Here is a 14,526-nt window from a genome sequence, read left to right as displayed (position 1 = left end):
TTAGCTACTGGTGAAGCCTGCATTTCTCATACCCGCCCATATGTCTTTCCCAACTAAGTAAAATTTTACCATATTATGACGACCTTCTAGCCACTTGCAGCTGTAAAGCTTGATAGCAAATGATAGTGTGGATGGACTAGTTGTGCTTTATATCGTAATTGAAAAATTTTTAAAGCAGAATTTTTAGTCAAAATATAATGGGTTCTCCCAATAAATAAATTAAAGAAAGAAAATTAGGAAAGCTAATTCCATTATGTCCATCTGTAAGGATTTCTTTTCCTCCCATATGGACCATTAGCAAAAATCTGACCTGCTCAGTTTTGGATCTCCTCTCCTATTTGAATTCCTGTGTTAAACCACATAGCCTAGCAGCAGTGTGATTTGTTTAAGCCTGTTTTGAGTATGGTTATGGTTCGTTGTTGATAGGAACCCGAAGGTAGTGATTACAGAATTTCATCTGTATGATGGTAGCACCAAGATTCTTGCTTCTGTTCATATTTGGAAGAGGAAAACCTTGTTTGGTTGGTCAGCATCTATAGATACAATATGAAGCACACTAATTTGGCAGATTTATTCTGAAAAGAATAATTAAGACTCTGTGTGTTTAAAATCTAGATTCTGTTTACACCTTCAGATGATGTTACCTGTTTATATCTTCAAATTGATTGTGGTTTCTTAAGAAAAGCTAGTGCAGCTGATAAAAATTTTTAAGACGTTGCTATATTGGGGAGCTACAGTATAAAAGCTGGAATATAATTGCTTGTGGTTTTATGGCTTTTTAGGTGCCTGTGGTTTATGCTTGAAGTTTTAATGACAAAGAATGAGAACAATAGCCATGCCTTCATGAAAAAGATGGCAGAAAGCATCAAGCTTACCCGAGATGCTCAGTCTCCTGATGAGCCAAAGGCAAATGAAGTAAGAAAAGCAATTCAGATAAGTGTTGTGTCATTAATAAATAAATTAATATGTCATTAATAAATAATTATATTATAATATTATATATAATATTATAATTATATTATATATTTTATATATAAATATATATAAATAATATATTAATGTGTCATTAATAAATAAATAAATAAATGTGTCAGCCCATCACCCAACACTTGATGAACAGGATTTGCAGGAAATTTGAAAGCACTAGTTCAGACGTTTTTATGATGTTTTAGAGAGAGTGTTAATTGCAAGCATTGTCTGTATGTTGCCAATCTTATTCTTTCAGAACTTTGCTGACCTTATCCAGCACATAATACCTGATGAAGTTAATAAACAAAATCTGTTAAATATTAGTTCTGCCTGCCTGCCTTATTTTAACTCCTACTGCCTAGTTTCCCAACATAAATGTCTTTTGCGGTTTGGGGGAGGAAATGCTGCATTATACAGCTACTTTAAACCTCTTAGTTTCTAGCAGAGATTAGAAACCATTTATGTTGATTTGATTGAGCAAGTGATTCTGTTTTACAGCATAGGCATGTAAAATATTACTAGTTTTTTAAAAGTAAAGTCATATGAAAACCAGAGACTTCTTGTATGTGGTTGAAAAGCCAACAGTACTGTTAATGATGTAGTTACAAAATATGTCCTTTGTGGTGGTTATTTCAACACATAGATTAAACTTTTTGAAGAATTCTGTTCTCTGTACCCTTTAAAACAGTAATTCCTAAAGCATGCTTGTCTTTTTATTTTTTCTTCAGAAACTTTATACAGTGTGTGATGTAGCACTATGTGTCATCAACAGCAAAAGTGCTTTGTGCAATGCAGATTCACCGAAGGACCCTGTATTGCCAACCAAATTTTTTACGCAACCTGAGAAGGTAAATTTGTTAATTTCCAAAGTAATGAGGGGAAATACTTTCCATTTTTATGTTTGAAAGCTGGTTATCACCATAACTTAACATCATGAGTGAGAAAATGCATATATTTTATCCTCAGCAATTAATTTTTTTGAACATTGGTTGTATGCTATGCTGTCTATTATGAACATGTGCCAGAAATGTTTGTAGCCAGGTGAGAGCTATGAGAATGTATGTATAAGCTGACTATATATCTGAATTGGAATGCAAAGCAGACAAAAAAGAAAAAGGGTATGTTTTTGTCTTACCAATGGTATGTTTATATCTGTCAGTAGCTGTTTGACTATTTTGCTTGCTGTACAATTTGGTCCTTTTGTTGCCTAGTAATAGTCTTGGTGAGTACAACTCGACTGTCAGCAATAGAAGTATGTGCTTTAAGAGGCATACTTCTAAAAAGTGTAAGTGGAACCCAAGTAATTCCCTGGTCCAGACTTGATGTGTTGGCTGTACTGAAGAATGTAATTCACATTTTTCGTTGTCCTAGACTGTTAGTTAACAGCCTTTCCAGAGTTTGTTTAAAAAAAAAAAAAAATTCAGAATGAGAAATGCTAATCCCAGCTTCAGGTATGACATACTGACTGACATTCAGTAATGCTTGCTACACATCTCTTCCAAAATACAATTTTGACCTATCTTTAGTAGATTGATTCATTTGTAGCACGTTGCATGGCGTGAAAGACCTGTAGCACTCTAGTAGCATCTATTTTGAGAAATCAGTCATGTATATATGAAAAAGCAACAGCAAGATTGAGAGATCAAAACACATGCTGATTTTTATTTTATTTTCTATACAGGATTTTTGCAATGACAGGAATTATATTTCAGAAGAGACAAGGGTTCTTCTTTTGACAGGAAAGGTACTGTATTTTGGCGTGTTACAATTCTTTGAATATTACTTGGGATTTATTTGAAGTGTTTTGGACTGCTGTAGTTTAAAAATGGTGTTAAGGGTTCATGTACAATAATTTATGATTTTTTAATGGCATATTTAGCACCTTTACCATTATGCCTGGTGAGTAGACAACCAGGATTGCTACCAGTGCACTGAGGCATAGATTCTTTATTAACTATGTTTTTTACATAACTATAGGTTTTTCAATTATTCAGATAAGTGTGGCATAAAGCTATGATGCAGATACTGAATTGTGACACCACTAGCATAGGAGGTCTTAAATTTTCAATCTCAGTATTTTTAATATAGCTGTTAATGCTGTTAAATTCAGCTACACCTTTTTGAATGTCTTATTTTGTTTCAGACATAATTTGGCTGATAACTTTCGCAGGGGAGAGAAAATACAAAGTCATGGTGAAGGGAATAACGGGAAAAAAGCCCAAAAAAAACAGAACCTGTTCTTATACCTTTTACCATGAGCTGTCCTTTCCTGGGATTCTGAAACTTTCTAGGTTTTTCTTTCCTAGGTTCTGATTAAATTATGTCAGAATCCTTTTTAGTCTAGCCCAAAAAGTTACCTTTTGTTTTTTCTTGAGCTTAGTGAAAGAATGCTGGATAACCTGTAAAGTATAAAATCCTTAGAACACTATAAATCATGGTTTTAATATAAATTTCATGTGCATTTATTAGTTTTCATGTTCTGTGTTCCATGAACTGTTACTGCATTGGTTCCTGAAGTCTTCAGTTAGAGCAAAACTTTGTGGTAATTGTTCATTGTAAGAGTAGAGACAGATGATCACTGTACGTAGCCATATCATTTGAAATGGCTTCTTCTCACACTGATTTTTCATTTACACAAAAGGTTTCTGCTATCAGAGCAGTTCATATGGGTGAGGTTTGCTGGTGAGATTTGCTCAGTGTCAGAATCCTTCGTCTCCTTGCTTCATGTTCACCCTATGACACAAGCCTGGACGCTACTCATCTGGGTTGGAGTTTACAAGTAGGAAGGGAGGAGGCAAGCAAAAAACAACCTTCCTTAGCAGCAGCTGCTACCAGACTGGTGCTTTAAATATCTTCAGAAGAATGTATATATCTACTGCTGTGATTGTTTCACCTTTGGCAATGTTCAAATGTAATGAGGTAAACATTTGAAGTAGGTTTAGTTGGCTGTGTAAACTTACCACATTTCTCTTTCGATAAGACATTCGGCAATGTAGACTAAAGCTATTTAATGTTCTGGGAAAAAAAAACAACATTTATTTAATGCCTAATAGAATACACAAGCATGTGCTGCTTTTTCTGCATACTTCCATTACAGAAAATGAAGATGTGTAAGGATACCCCACTGACTGAGACCAGTGGGTCATTTTTTGCCTGGTATTGTTCTTCCAGAGGGACCAATACAATGTGATTAGGGAGAGGGTGCAAGTCTGGTCACTTTCTGCAATACATTCTCCTTCTTACTCGCTCAGCATTCATAATTTTCATGATGGGATGCTAGACTCTGCATCTGTGCCTGTTGGTTTTGAGATTTGCGTATGGACTTGTTAACAAAATTACTTGCTCTGATTTTAAACCTCTGCCTTCAGAACCTCTTATGGCAGTAGGTGCCAGAAATTTGCAACATGGTTGCAAAATTCTGCACAACCTGGTTGTGCAGAAGTACTTCCTCTCTCTAACATTTTTCCTCTCTTCTGTTAGCTGTGCAGAATACTTCATACTTTTTATAAAGTACTCATAAAAGCATTGAATCATTTAGGTTGGAAAAGACCTTTAAGATCGAGTCCAATGGTTAATGTGGCACTGTCAAGTCCACCACTAAACTATGTCCCTGTGCACTATATCTATAGGTCTTTTAAATATCTCCAGGGACGGTGACTCTACCACTTCCTGAGCAGCCTGTTTCAACCCTTTTGGTGAAGAAATTATTTCTAATATTCAAACTAAACCTCCCTTCAACAACTTAAGGCTATTTCCTCTTGTCCTGTTACTTGGGAGAAGAGACTGACACCCACATCACTACAACTTCCTTTTAGACAGTGATAAGGTCTCCCCTGAGCCTGCTTTTCTCCAATTTAAACAACTTCAGTTCCCTCAGCCGCTCTTGGTAAGACTTGCGCTCCAGATCGTTCACCAGCTTCCTTGCCCTTCTGTGTGGACATGCAGTAAAACTGAGTTACTCAGTAAACAGAGCAAATAAAATATAAGAATAATATGTTTAAGTAGGTGTTGGGCAGTATTAGCACTAGCATGATGCAGCTAATGATCATGTGCTCAGTAACAGGCTGTTTCTGCAGAGATCATAGCTTTTTCTTTTTACTAGCCAAATGTTTCCTACCATCTGTGGTATCTCTCTCCTGCCTGCTCCCTCATAACTTGCACACATGGGAATTATATTTTCTTGTGGGAATGTCTTAATAAATTAACATGGTCTCTGATGAAATATAAAGTTACATGAAGAGTGTGACATGCAAGTTATGAAAACTTTCTTGACTACTCCCCAGAGGCAGAATAAAAACTTCAGGCTGCCTAGCCAGCCTGACCAGGTTGATTGGTCAACAGACACCAGCTGTATCAAGATCTAAAATACCATCGCTGTATCAGAGAACCCAGGAGTAGATAGTGTTAAATATTTTTATGCTAGCTTTCTGTATAGTAAAAGTATACAAACTTCCTACTGTTGTAGTGAACCTAATTCTGTATTACCTTTTGGAAGGCATTTCTCTGAGGTGCTTTGCTTTGCAAATACAAGGTGTTAGAATCACAGAATATCTCAAGTTGTAAGGGACTCATAAGGGTCATCCAGTCCAACTCCCTGTTCTTCACATGACTACCTACAGGTAAGCTGTATGACTTTGGAGTGCTATACAGGTGCTCCTTGAAATCTGACAGACTTTGTGCATTACCACTTCCCTTCATTCTCAGTGAAGAACCTTTTCCTAATGTCCAGTCTGAACTTCCCCTGACACAGTTTCAGTCCATTTCCTTGTGTTCTGTTGCTGGTCATGGCAGAGGAGATCAGCACTTCCCCACTCCTGCCCTCCTTGAGGAAGTTGTAGACTGTGATGAGGTCACCCCTTGGCCTTCTCCACTGACTAAACCAAGTGACCTCAGCCACTTCTCATAAGTTTTGCCCTCAAGGCCTTTCACCATCTTGATCACCGTCCTCTGGACAAACTCTAATAGTTTAATGTCGTTCTTATACTGAGGTACCAAAAGCCGCACACAGTACTCGAGCTGGGACTGCGGCAGCGCAGTGTAGAGTGGGACAGTCATCTCCTTCAACCATGGAGGAAGTGCATGGAACCTTGATGCACCTTAGGACATGGTTGGCCCTCCTGGCTGCCAGGGCACACTGTCGACTCATGTTCAACTTGCCATCAACACAAACCGCCAGCTCTCTTTCCACAAGGCTGCTCTTAAGCCTCTCTTTCCCTCCGTTTGTATGTATAACCAGCAGTACCCCATCCCAGGTGGAGAATCAGGCACTTGGTTTTGTTATATTTCTTACTCCTGGTGATTGTTGCAGCTCTGTAGTCTGTCCAGATCTCTCTCTCCTGTCAAGGGAATGCACAGCTCCTAGTTTAGTATCGTCAGCAAACTTAATGTACATGCCTGTCTAGATAATTTATAAAAACATTTAAGAGCACTGGCCCTAAAATTGAGCCTTGGGGAACCCCACTGATGACTGGCCACTGGCCTGATGTAACCCCGTTTACTATGACTCTTTAAGCCTGACCCATCAGTCAGTTGCGCACCTGACATATTAAATGGACTTACCTAGCTGTGTGCTGGACAGTTTATCCAAAAGGATTCTGTGAGATAGTATCCAAAGCTTTTCTAAAGTCCAAAACCATCGCATGTACTGGCTTCCCTTGGTGACTTAGAAGGGTGACCTTATTATAAAAGGAAATTATGTTGGTTAAGCAGGATTTTCCCTTCATGAACCCATGGTGGTTATGACCAGTGACTGTGTTGTCTCTCCAGTGTTTTTCAGTAACTCCCAGAATAACCTTCTCCATAATTATACTGGGCACTGAAGTGAGACTGACAAGCCTGTAATTACCAGCATCTTCCTTCTTATCCTTCTTGAAAATTGGGAAAGCATTTGTCATCTTCCAGTCGACTGGGACCTCTCTGGTTTCCCAAGACCATTGAAAAATGATGGAGGGAGGTCCTGCACTAACAACAGCCAGCTTTTTTAGTACGCTGGGATGAATCCCATTGGGCCACATATATTTATGTGCATCCAGCTGAAGCAGCAAGTCTCAAATAATTTCAGGGTCTCCTAGAAGTTAATCATCCCCCCCCCTCCCCCAAGTCATGGTCATCTAATAAAGGACATTCCAGGGGCCATCACTGGTGTTGAAGACAGAGGCAAAGAAAGCATTTAACATCTTTGCTTTATCACCTCATATTTGTGAGGTGACCAACCTCGTCGAGCAACGTCCCACAGTTCTCTCTGATAACTGGCTCCTTCGGCAGCCTGAAGTCTGCTTTAAAGATATCAAGGATCAAAGTTTGGTGGTAGTTTTTCTCCTATTGCCAATGATTTGAAACTCGGCTACTTTGTCATCTCTTTAAGACAGCCACCAATCACCACTTTGCTCACTCTGTTTTCCCTCTCTGTTTACAAGCCACAGATCTAGGAAGGCCCCTTTCCTAATCATCTCCCACAGTACCTGCACCAAGGAGTTACCTTCAGTGTGCTTCAGGAATTTCCTGGATCTGTTTGACTCCACTGTATGATACTCACAGTTGATGTCTGGGAGGTTAAAATCGCCCATAAAGACAAGGGTGAATAAAGGATCTAGATTTATCCTTTATTTCCTTGTAGAATAATTCATCAGTGGTGTCATCCTGCCTGGGTGGTTTATAGTAGATTCTCTCAACATCATCTGCTTTATTTGCTTCCCCGTTCATCCTTACCCAGAGGCTCTCAGCCATGTTGAGACTAGTATTATGTAACATTCTGGCTTTTGTTGAGACTTCTCCAGCTGCTGTCCGTTCATGAGAGAGAGCAAGGCAATTCATAAGGTGCTGTTAAATTATAAGAAATAAAAGTAGGACAGACAGTGTTTTTTAAAGTAAAGATGAGGTTTGTATCTCTGAGCTGGTGGCACTGGGATTGAGACTGTTAATTCAGAAAAAAATAAAAAGTACCTTAAAATAGTCAAGTAAGTATTTTAAAAAGTCAAGAATCTATCTGAAGTTGCTATTTCTTAATATTTAAACATATTCTTCCAGCCAAAACCAACTGGTGTATTAGGTACAGTAAACAAACCATTGTCTGCAACTGGAAGGAGGCCGTACATCAGAACTACAGGATCAGAGACTGGAAGCAATATCAGTGTAAACTCTGAGCTGAGCTCTTCTGCAGGAAACAGATCAAGGTAAAGGAGTTTGAAATTTCTTTCAGTAACTCTCTGCTTCATCTTCTCCAGTGTGCTTGCATGTTTAAGACAGGAGATGATTTGGTTTGTGCCAGTGTGTTTGAAGAGCACCTTTATTTTGTTCAATTTTAAGAAATATAATAGTTGTCTGTAGGCAAAATTTCCATCTTTCCTTTTTGTTTCGGGTTGGGGTTTTTTTTGTGGGTTTGTTTTTTTTTTTTTTTTTTAGTAGACAAAAATTCAGCCCAGTCTTTAGGTATAATTACATATAATAGAACAGAAGAAATGCTGTACTGCTACACTGTCTGAAATGCTGGTGGTTAATATTCATATTTTTGCGTCAGAACTGAAGAGACCAGCCATACAGTTTTTGCAACTCACACATCTTTTTTTTTTTTTTTTTTTTTTTTTTAATGTATAAATTAGCATTAATCCTGATTGGTAACAACAGGCATTTTTGATGTAGACTAAATATTTAAGATTAAGAACAATTAAAAAGAACTTGCTGACGAGGACCAGGATCTCAGTGGAAAGATGCAACGTATCACTGTAACATTCAGTCTTTCTTCTACTAAGTGTTATTTTATATGAATCCAGTGTTTTTAAATTTGTCATAAATCTGGAGAAACAGTTTACACTTTCAGGTTTTAAGATGGCTTAATTTGGTTTTGATTGGTTAACTGGCTAAGAGTTAAAGAAAGTAGAGAAAGTCAGCTCTAGTTGCTGCATTTCATAAGGCCAAAGGGAAGTATAACTGAGTTCAGAATTTGTTCTGTAAGTGTGCATGATATGTGCTGTAATAATTGTGAGTATTTTTTATACTATTTTGGTTTTAAAACTACTGTATGTTTGTGTAAATTAATTTGAAGTTGGTGGTGAATTGCTGGTCTTTATTTTGCTTCACTACTTTTGCCAGTATTGGCTTTTTTTATCTGGAAAAATAACACAGCCTCATGTAGAGCACTGGTCTTAAGTTTGCAAAAAGCATTATATGGCATTGTGTCGATGATAAGGGATTTGGCTTGGTAGCTAATCCCTTCTAGACCTTTCCCGGTTCTGGGAAAGAAAATTTGTGTGTGAACTTGGGCAAATTCAATTCTCTTATTTTTGTAAATTAATTTAGCCTGTCTGCATTTGTTTAAATTTTTTTATTATTATTTTTATTTTTAAATAATTGGAAATGTCTTTTCTCTTTTGTTCTGTATATTTTATTTTTTTCTTCAATTATGTTACCAGGGAACAAAGTTCAGATATATCAGAAACTGGGGTCAGTGAAAATGATGAAAATCCTGTGAGGATTATTTCAGTTACACCAGCAAAGACGGAACCTGTGAAAAATAAGGTATGTCAGGGTATTTTTATGAACTGTATCTGTATAATAAGTTTGGCATCGGGGGTCTATTTACTACATCTCGCTGCAGTTTTAACTTACAAAACGTACAATTGCATGAAGTTTAACAAAGGTAAATGTGAAGTCGTGTGCCTGGGCACAGCAGTACAATTCAGGCAGCAGTACAACACTGTGGGATCTGCATGTCTGCGATGTAACTTGGCTGAGAAACATATGGTTCCTTTTTTGGTTGCTCTTTCCCCAAAATAGGGTTCTTCTGAAAAGTTAGGGAAGTTAGGTAAAGCCTTTATGAAATCAATCTTCAAAAATGCTTTCTGCCTTCTTGAAACTTGGCTTTGGTTGACATTATCAGAGAGGTTGTCTGTAAAGTTCCTGGGAACAGCAGTTGTAAATGTCTGCTATGAAGCTGCTAGAACACTAATAAAGAACAGATACTGCCTGACTTATTTAAACATTTAAGAAATAATGGTGGAATATTTAACACAAAAGGTCCTTGGTTCAGATGCAGCACTTACATTAATGAGTAGCCTCAATTGGTTTGTTTGAAACTGGAGAGTTAATCCCCGCCATACTTCTTCAGTGCCCTTTTCTCTGCCCCTCCTCCTAACTGTTCTGGAAGCCAATGTTCAAATGAAGGTCTAGCATCCAGTGGCTTCCTTTTTGTTTCCCTGTGAATACTTTTCTGTGTAGAGACCTACATTGCCACTACCCTTTCTGTTTCACATACACAGACACTGCTTCGTGAAATTTTATCACTTCCATTACCTTGTTCAGTATGAAGGAAAACATGCATATAGGCCATACCTCTTCAGACATGACAAAGAAATGGCAAAGACAGCAAGTTTAATTTGAGACTAGGTCTTGCTCCCTTTGTTATTTGAAAGCCTTGGGTTTTTTTTCCTTTTACTGGCATTTAGGGCTTTAATAATCTGCATTTTACTTAAGGTTGGTCTCAAACTTTGGATGTATTGAAGTAAATACCATTTGCTGTACCAGCATCATTACTCTTGCTCCTCAGTTCTCTCCTGTCAGTTGGCAAAGAGGCAGTAAAAGGAACTTGTCCAGAAGAACCCTCATGGGAGGATCTGAGGTTATTAATCTTGCTGTAATCTCACTTTCAAGCAGCTAAAAGATACATTGGGAACAGATACAAACACTACACACAGTGGGAAAAAACCTTTTTGCAAGGTTAATGCCTGAAATGCCATTTAGTAAAACTAGGCCTAAGATGATGTGATGTGTTTTTTGTAAGAACACTTACAGTTTTATAAACTTGTGTTTCTGTTGGAAGGAGGTAACAATTTCAGTTCACCTTTGAGAATCTTCTTTTTCTTCACATTCATGATCTTTACTTTATAGGAGATTAATTCTGATCAGGCTACACAAGGGAACAGCACTGAACGTGGGAAAAAAAGAACAGCAACAGCATCTGGAACTGAGAATATTCATCAAAAACCAGAAGAAAAAAATGTAGATGAAACAGGACCATCACTCGCAGCAAAAACCAGGAGAGGGCGTCCACCCAAACCTGAACCTCAGGGCACCACTGCAAAAAATGAGGAAACAAACAAACCACCTGTCCGGGGAAGGAAAAGGGCAGCAGTCAGTCAAGAAAGTCCAGGAAGTTTAGAGGCAGGTAATGCCAAAGCACCAAAACAGCAAGACACAGCAAAAAAGCCAGCATCAGCACAGAGACAAATTGATCTACAAAGGTAAAAATAAATAATAAAACACATGGGTGGGGTGGGCTTTTCTTGTCCCAAGATAGTCCCTGAATGTCCAATTATAACAGATCCAGCATAGTTAAAGTTTTAATTGAAACATGATGATTTTATGAACACTGTGGTGCAACATACATTATGTTGTGTTCTGGTTTTTAAAGTAGCAGGCAACTAGAATTGGAAAAACTGAGTTTGTTTCGTCAGGACAGGGTAAATTAACCTGTTTTCGCCGAATTTTACTTTTTTGTTTGTTGCATCATGGTTCCCCTTACTAGTCTTGCTTTGTAAAAGGACTAAGAATTGAGGGTATTTCAGTGCGTTCATTAATGTCAGGTTACACAGGAATTCAGGTGCTCTGCTCTGCTTCAGTTCATTGATAAAAAAAAAAAAGGCTTGAAAACTGTTTTTAGTAAACACAACAAATTGTGATTCTGACTAATTCTTTTATGATATTTTGGGTCTGTGCTTGTTTAATATTAACAATATTTCCATATATATATATTTTAAGTAAATCAAAAGCAGAATTTGGTACTGTATAAACTACAAAACAGCTCTTGGATGAGAATTTGTTTTTCTGTACTTCAGTGTTTAAGTGTATTGATTTGATTTCCAATATAAACAAACCACGAATGCACATAAACACTGAGAAATCTGTTTAGCTGATACAATAATAATGTTAATGCAAAAGTGGTCAAAGTTGTGATGCAGTGAGAGATCAGCAAACCAGTATGCTGGAAGAAGTCATGAATTAATCTAAAGGAAGAAAGAATCATTGGAGTGTTTTCTTTCTAGAGATCTTGTAAATTGAAGAGAATCTTGCAGAGAAACTCAATCAAAAAGAATTACCTTTTCCTCTCACAGCAAGGTTCATACACTAGTAAATTGTTCAGTCATTCAAGAGAGTAACATCTGTGTACTCCCTTGCAATGCTTGTTTTATACGTCAGGTTCGTTAAGTCTTCCTATCAAACTGCACTATCCATAGCCTATAATAAGCCATCAGTATCTGAGAACTTCTTTAAATATGTAATACCTCAGTGTTCTTGGAAAAAATACCAAAACATTGTTAACGTTTTTCAGAAGCCAGGTGCTTGGAAGTGATGGAGATTCACTGTTGGAGATAGACTCAAGTCCAGAATGTTCCCAAAATGCAATGGATCTTTTTAAGGCCTGTGGGAGCAGCCAGGAAGATACTGAGGATACAGAGATAGCAGAGGGAGGCTTCCTTAAGGTGTAGCAGGCATCTTATACAGGACAATTCTGTGGTTTTTTATTGTAGCTCATACAGTAAGATATCAAAACAAATCTGTCTGTCTTCTAGGAAAACGTATGTGAAAATAGCGTGTCTGATAGATTTTATTATTGCTTTTAAGTAGATGTGCAACTTACTGTAAATATTTGAAAAACATTTGAAGTAATGCTTGTTCTTAAGAAAGGCTATTTTTACAACCCTGGGTAATTAAAGACAGTTAATTATAACAAGTTATCATTCTTATCCTCTGATTCCAGTGAAAACTATGGAAAGTTATGTTTCTGTTTATGCTGAAAAAAACATGACTTGGTTATGGAATAATTATTATTCAACTTGCATATTTTCCAGTTTTTCAGGAAGTTATGATATAAAATAAGGAAGTGAAGTTCTATTCAATTAACTGTAATCACTGAGAAGGTGAAAGTTGGAGTTGGAAAAAGTCACATTATAAAGAGTGTAAAAGCTAAAATGTAAACAATACAGGTAGGATTTTCATGCAGAATTGTAATTTCCATGTCCTTAAACTTAACTTTTATTTTCTTTTTCTCCCCTAAAAAAGGTAAAAAGAAAACTTGCTCGAAAAGGGAGGAAATGAAGGCCAAATAAAGGCATGCTCCAAGCTTCTGCAAAAACTAGGATTCAGAAATTTCCTGTACAGGAACTGAAATTACTTCAAAACACACAGCTTTCAGCTCTGAAACCAGAAGGAAAACTATGCTTCCCTTTCACATGAAATTAATCCTTCTCAATGGAAATGTAAAGCAGAAACTCTTGAGAAAGAGGCTAAAAGCATCTGTACTTATTTCCCCAGAGACTTTTTTTATGAAAAGTCAATAATTAAGCAAATTGCTTAACACTTGGTTCCAGTTCCTGCATTCTGGAGTTAAAAAGTGTATTTACACCATTAATTTTCATGCTGCATTTTTTTTTTTAAAGGAAGTCAGAGGAGGTCCTTACACTGACATTGAAAATTCATGATTCTAGAGCCAGGTATTCCCATGTTTCACAGCAACAGTAGAAGTCTACTGAATGGATTTGAAACAAGACTAGAGGAAAAAAAATCACAAAAAAAAAGTTTTTTTGCTTTACTTTTGGAGACTGTTTTATGTATAATTCTTTCTGCCTGCCTACTTTTCTGCAAAAATAGGATGTACAGATTTCAGTTCCCTGCTATGAAAAGTCATGTGGTGGCAATTTTATAAATGTTGCTTTCTGATTTTTATCAGAGTGGGAAAGTAATCACTTAAAATTATTATTAATTCGCAAGTAGACATTTCATTTTTTAATTTCCCTCCATTCTAGGTTAATATAATTTGCAATAAATGTACATATTGATGTTTGTTTTATAAAAACATATATCACTTTTAAGTGTTTTTACTCCTACGGTTCTGTTGGAATATTCTAAATTTTAAAGGAGTAAAGGCAGTCCAGCATTTGATTTTATAATGTTTGTCACCAGATTTTTATTATTGATGTAAAGAAAACAAAAAAAAATAATCAGTTTTTAAAAATAGTTGGACTTTGGCAGCTTTGTAAGGAAAGGTGGAAATGTTTAGGATTGCTCTCAATTTTAAGCATTGTGCTGATTGGAAGTAAGTCTGTTTTGCATTTTGTCTTCCTGTCCAGGCTCATTTTTTAATGTTTATTTTAGAAGATTGTTGCATCAATATTATGTTTCCTGGCATTGTTCAGCATAGATACAGTGTACACTTTTATGTACACATGATCATATTTAAGTTTGTTGCATAAAATAAACGCTTCTAGGTGTCATGTGGCAGTCTTTTAATTTCTTTTTTTATCATTTTCTTTAGCAGAAAACTACTTGCTGTATCTCTGCATGGTCTTGGATGTTCATAGAAATTCTGAATTGAGCAGAGACGTAATGCAGACAGTTGCTAGTTTAAAAGGGGGGTTAGATGAAGTTGCAGTGGTTTACCTTGTAAAATTTTATGGGCAGAAGGGGGCTGGTCTGCAGAGTGACAGTGAGCAGTTCATTTGGCTTCCCCTGCCTCAGTTCCTCTTCTGCAAATTGGTTTGAAATCCCTTGATTCATTGTGGAAGA

General features: G+C 36.9%; 1 protein-coding gene across 2 annotated transcripts in view; it reads left to right on the top strand.

The window, feature by feature from the left end:
• Positions 1-14,223, top strand: part of PDS5A (PDS5 cohesin associated factor A) — an 80,768-nt gene extending 66,545 nt beyond the window's left edge. For both annotated transcript variants that reach the window (XM_080629852.1, XM_080629853.1), the window contains exons 27-33: positions 783-915; positions 1,698-1,817; positions 2,651-2,713; positions 7,996-8,141; positions 9,378-9,483; positions 10,852-11,204; positions 13,024-14,223. In XM_080629852.1, the coding sequence (XP_080485978.1) occupies positions 783-915; positions 1,698-1,817; positions 2,651-2,713; positions 7,996-8,141; positions 9,378-9,483; positions 10,852-11,204; positions 13,024-13,027 (925 nt within the window). In that variant the 3' untranslated portion in view covers positions 13,028-14,223. The remainder of the gene's footprint in view (positions 1-782; positions 916-1,697; positions 1,818-2,650; positions 2,714-7,995; positions 8,142-9,377; positions 9,484-10,851; positions 11,205-13,023) is intronic.
• The last annotated feature ends 303 nt before the right edge of the window (positions 14,224-14,526 follow it).

This window comes from Psittacula echo, assembly GCF_963264785.1.
Source record: "Psittacula echo genome assembly, chromosome: 1".
Lineage (NCBI taxonomy): Eukaryota > Metazoa > Chordata > Aves > Psittaciformes > Psittacidae > Psittacula > Psittacula echo.
Note: the sequence above shows the minus strand (reverse complement) of the source record. Positions and strands in the feature narration are given on the sequence as shown.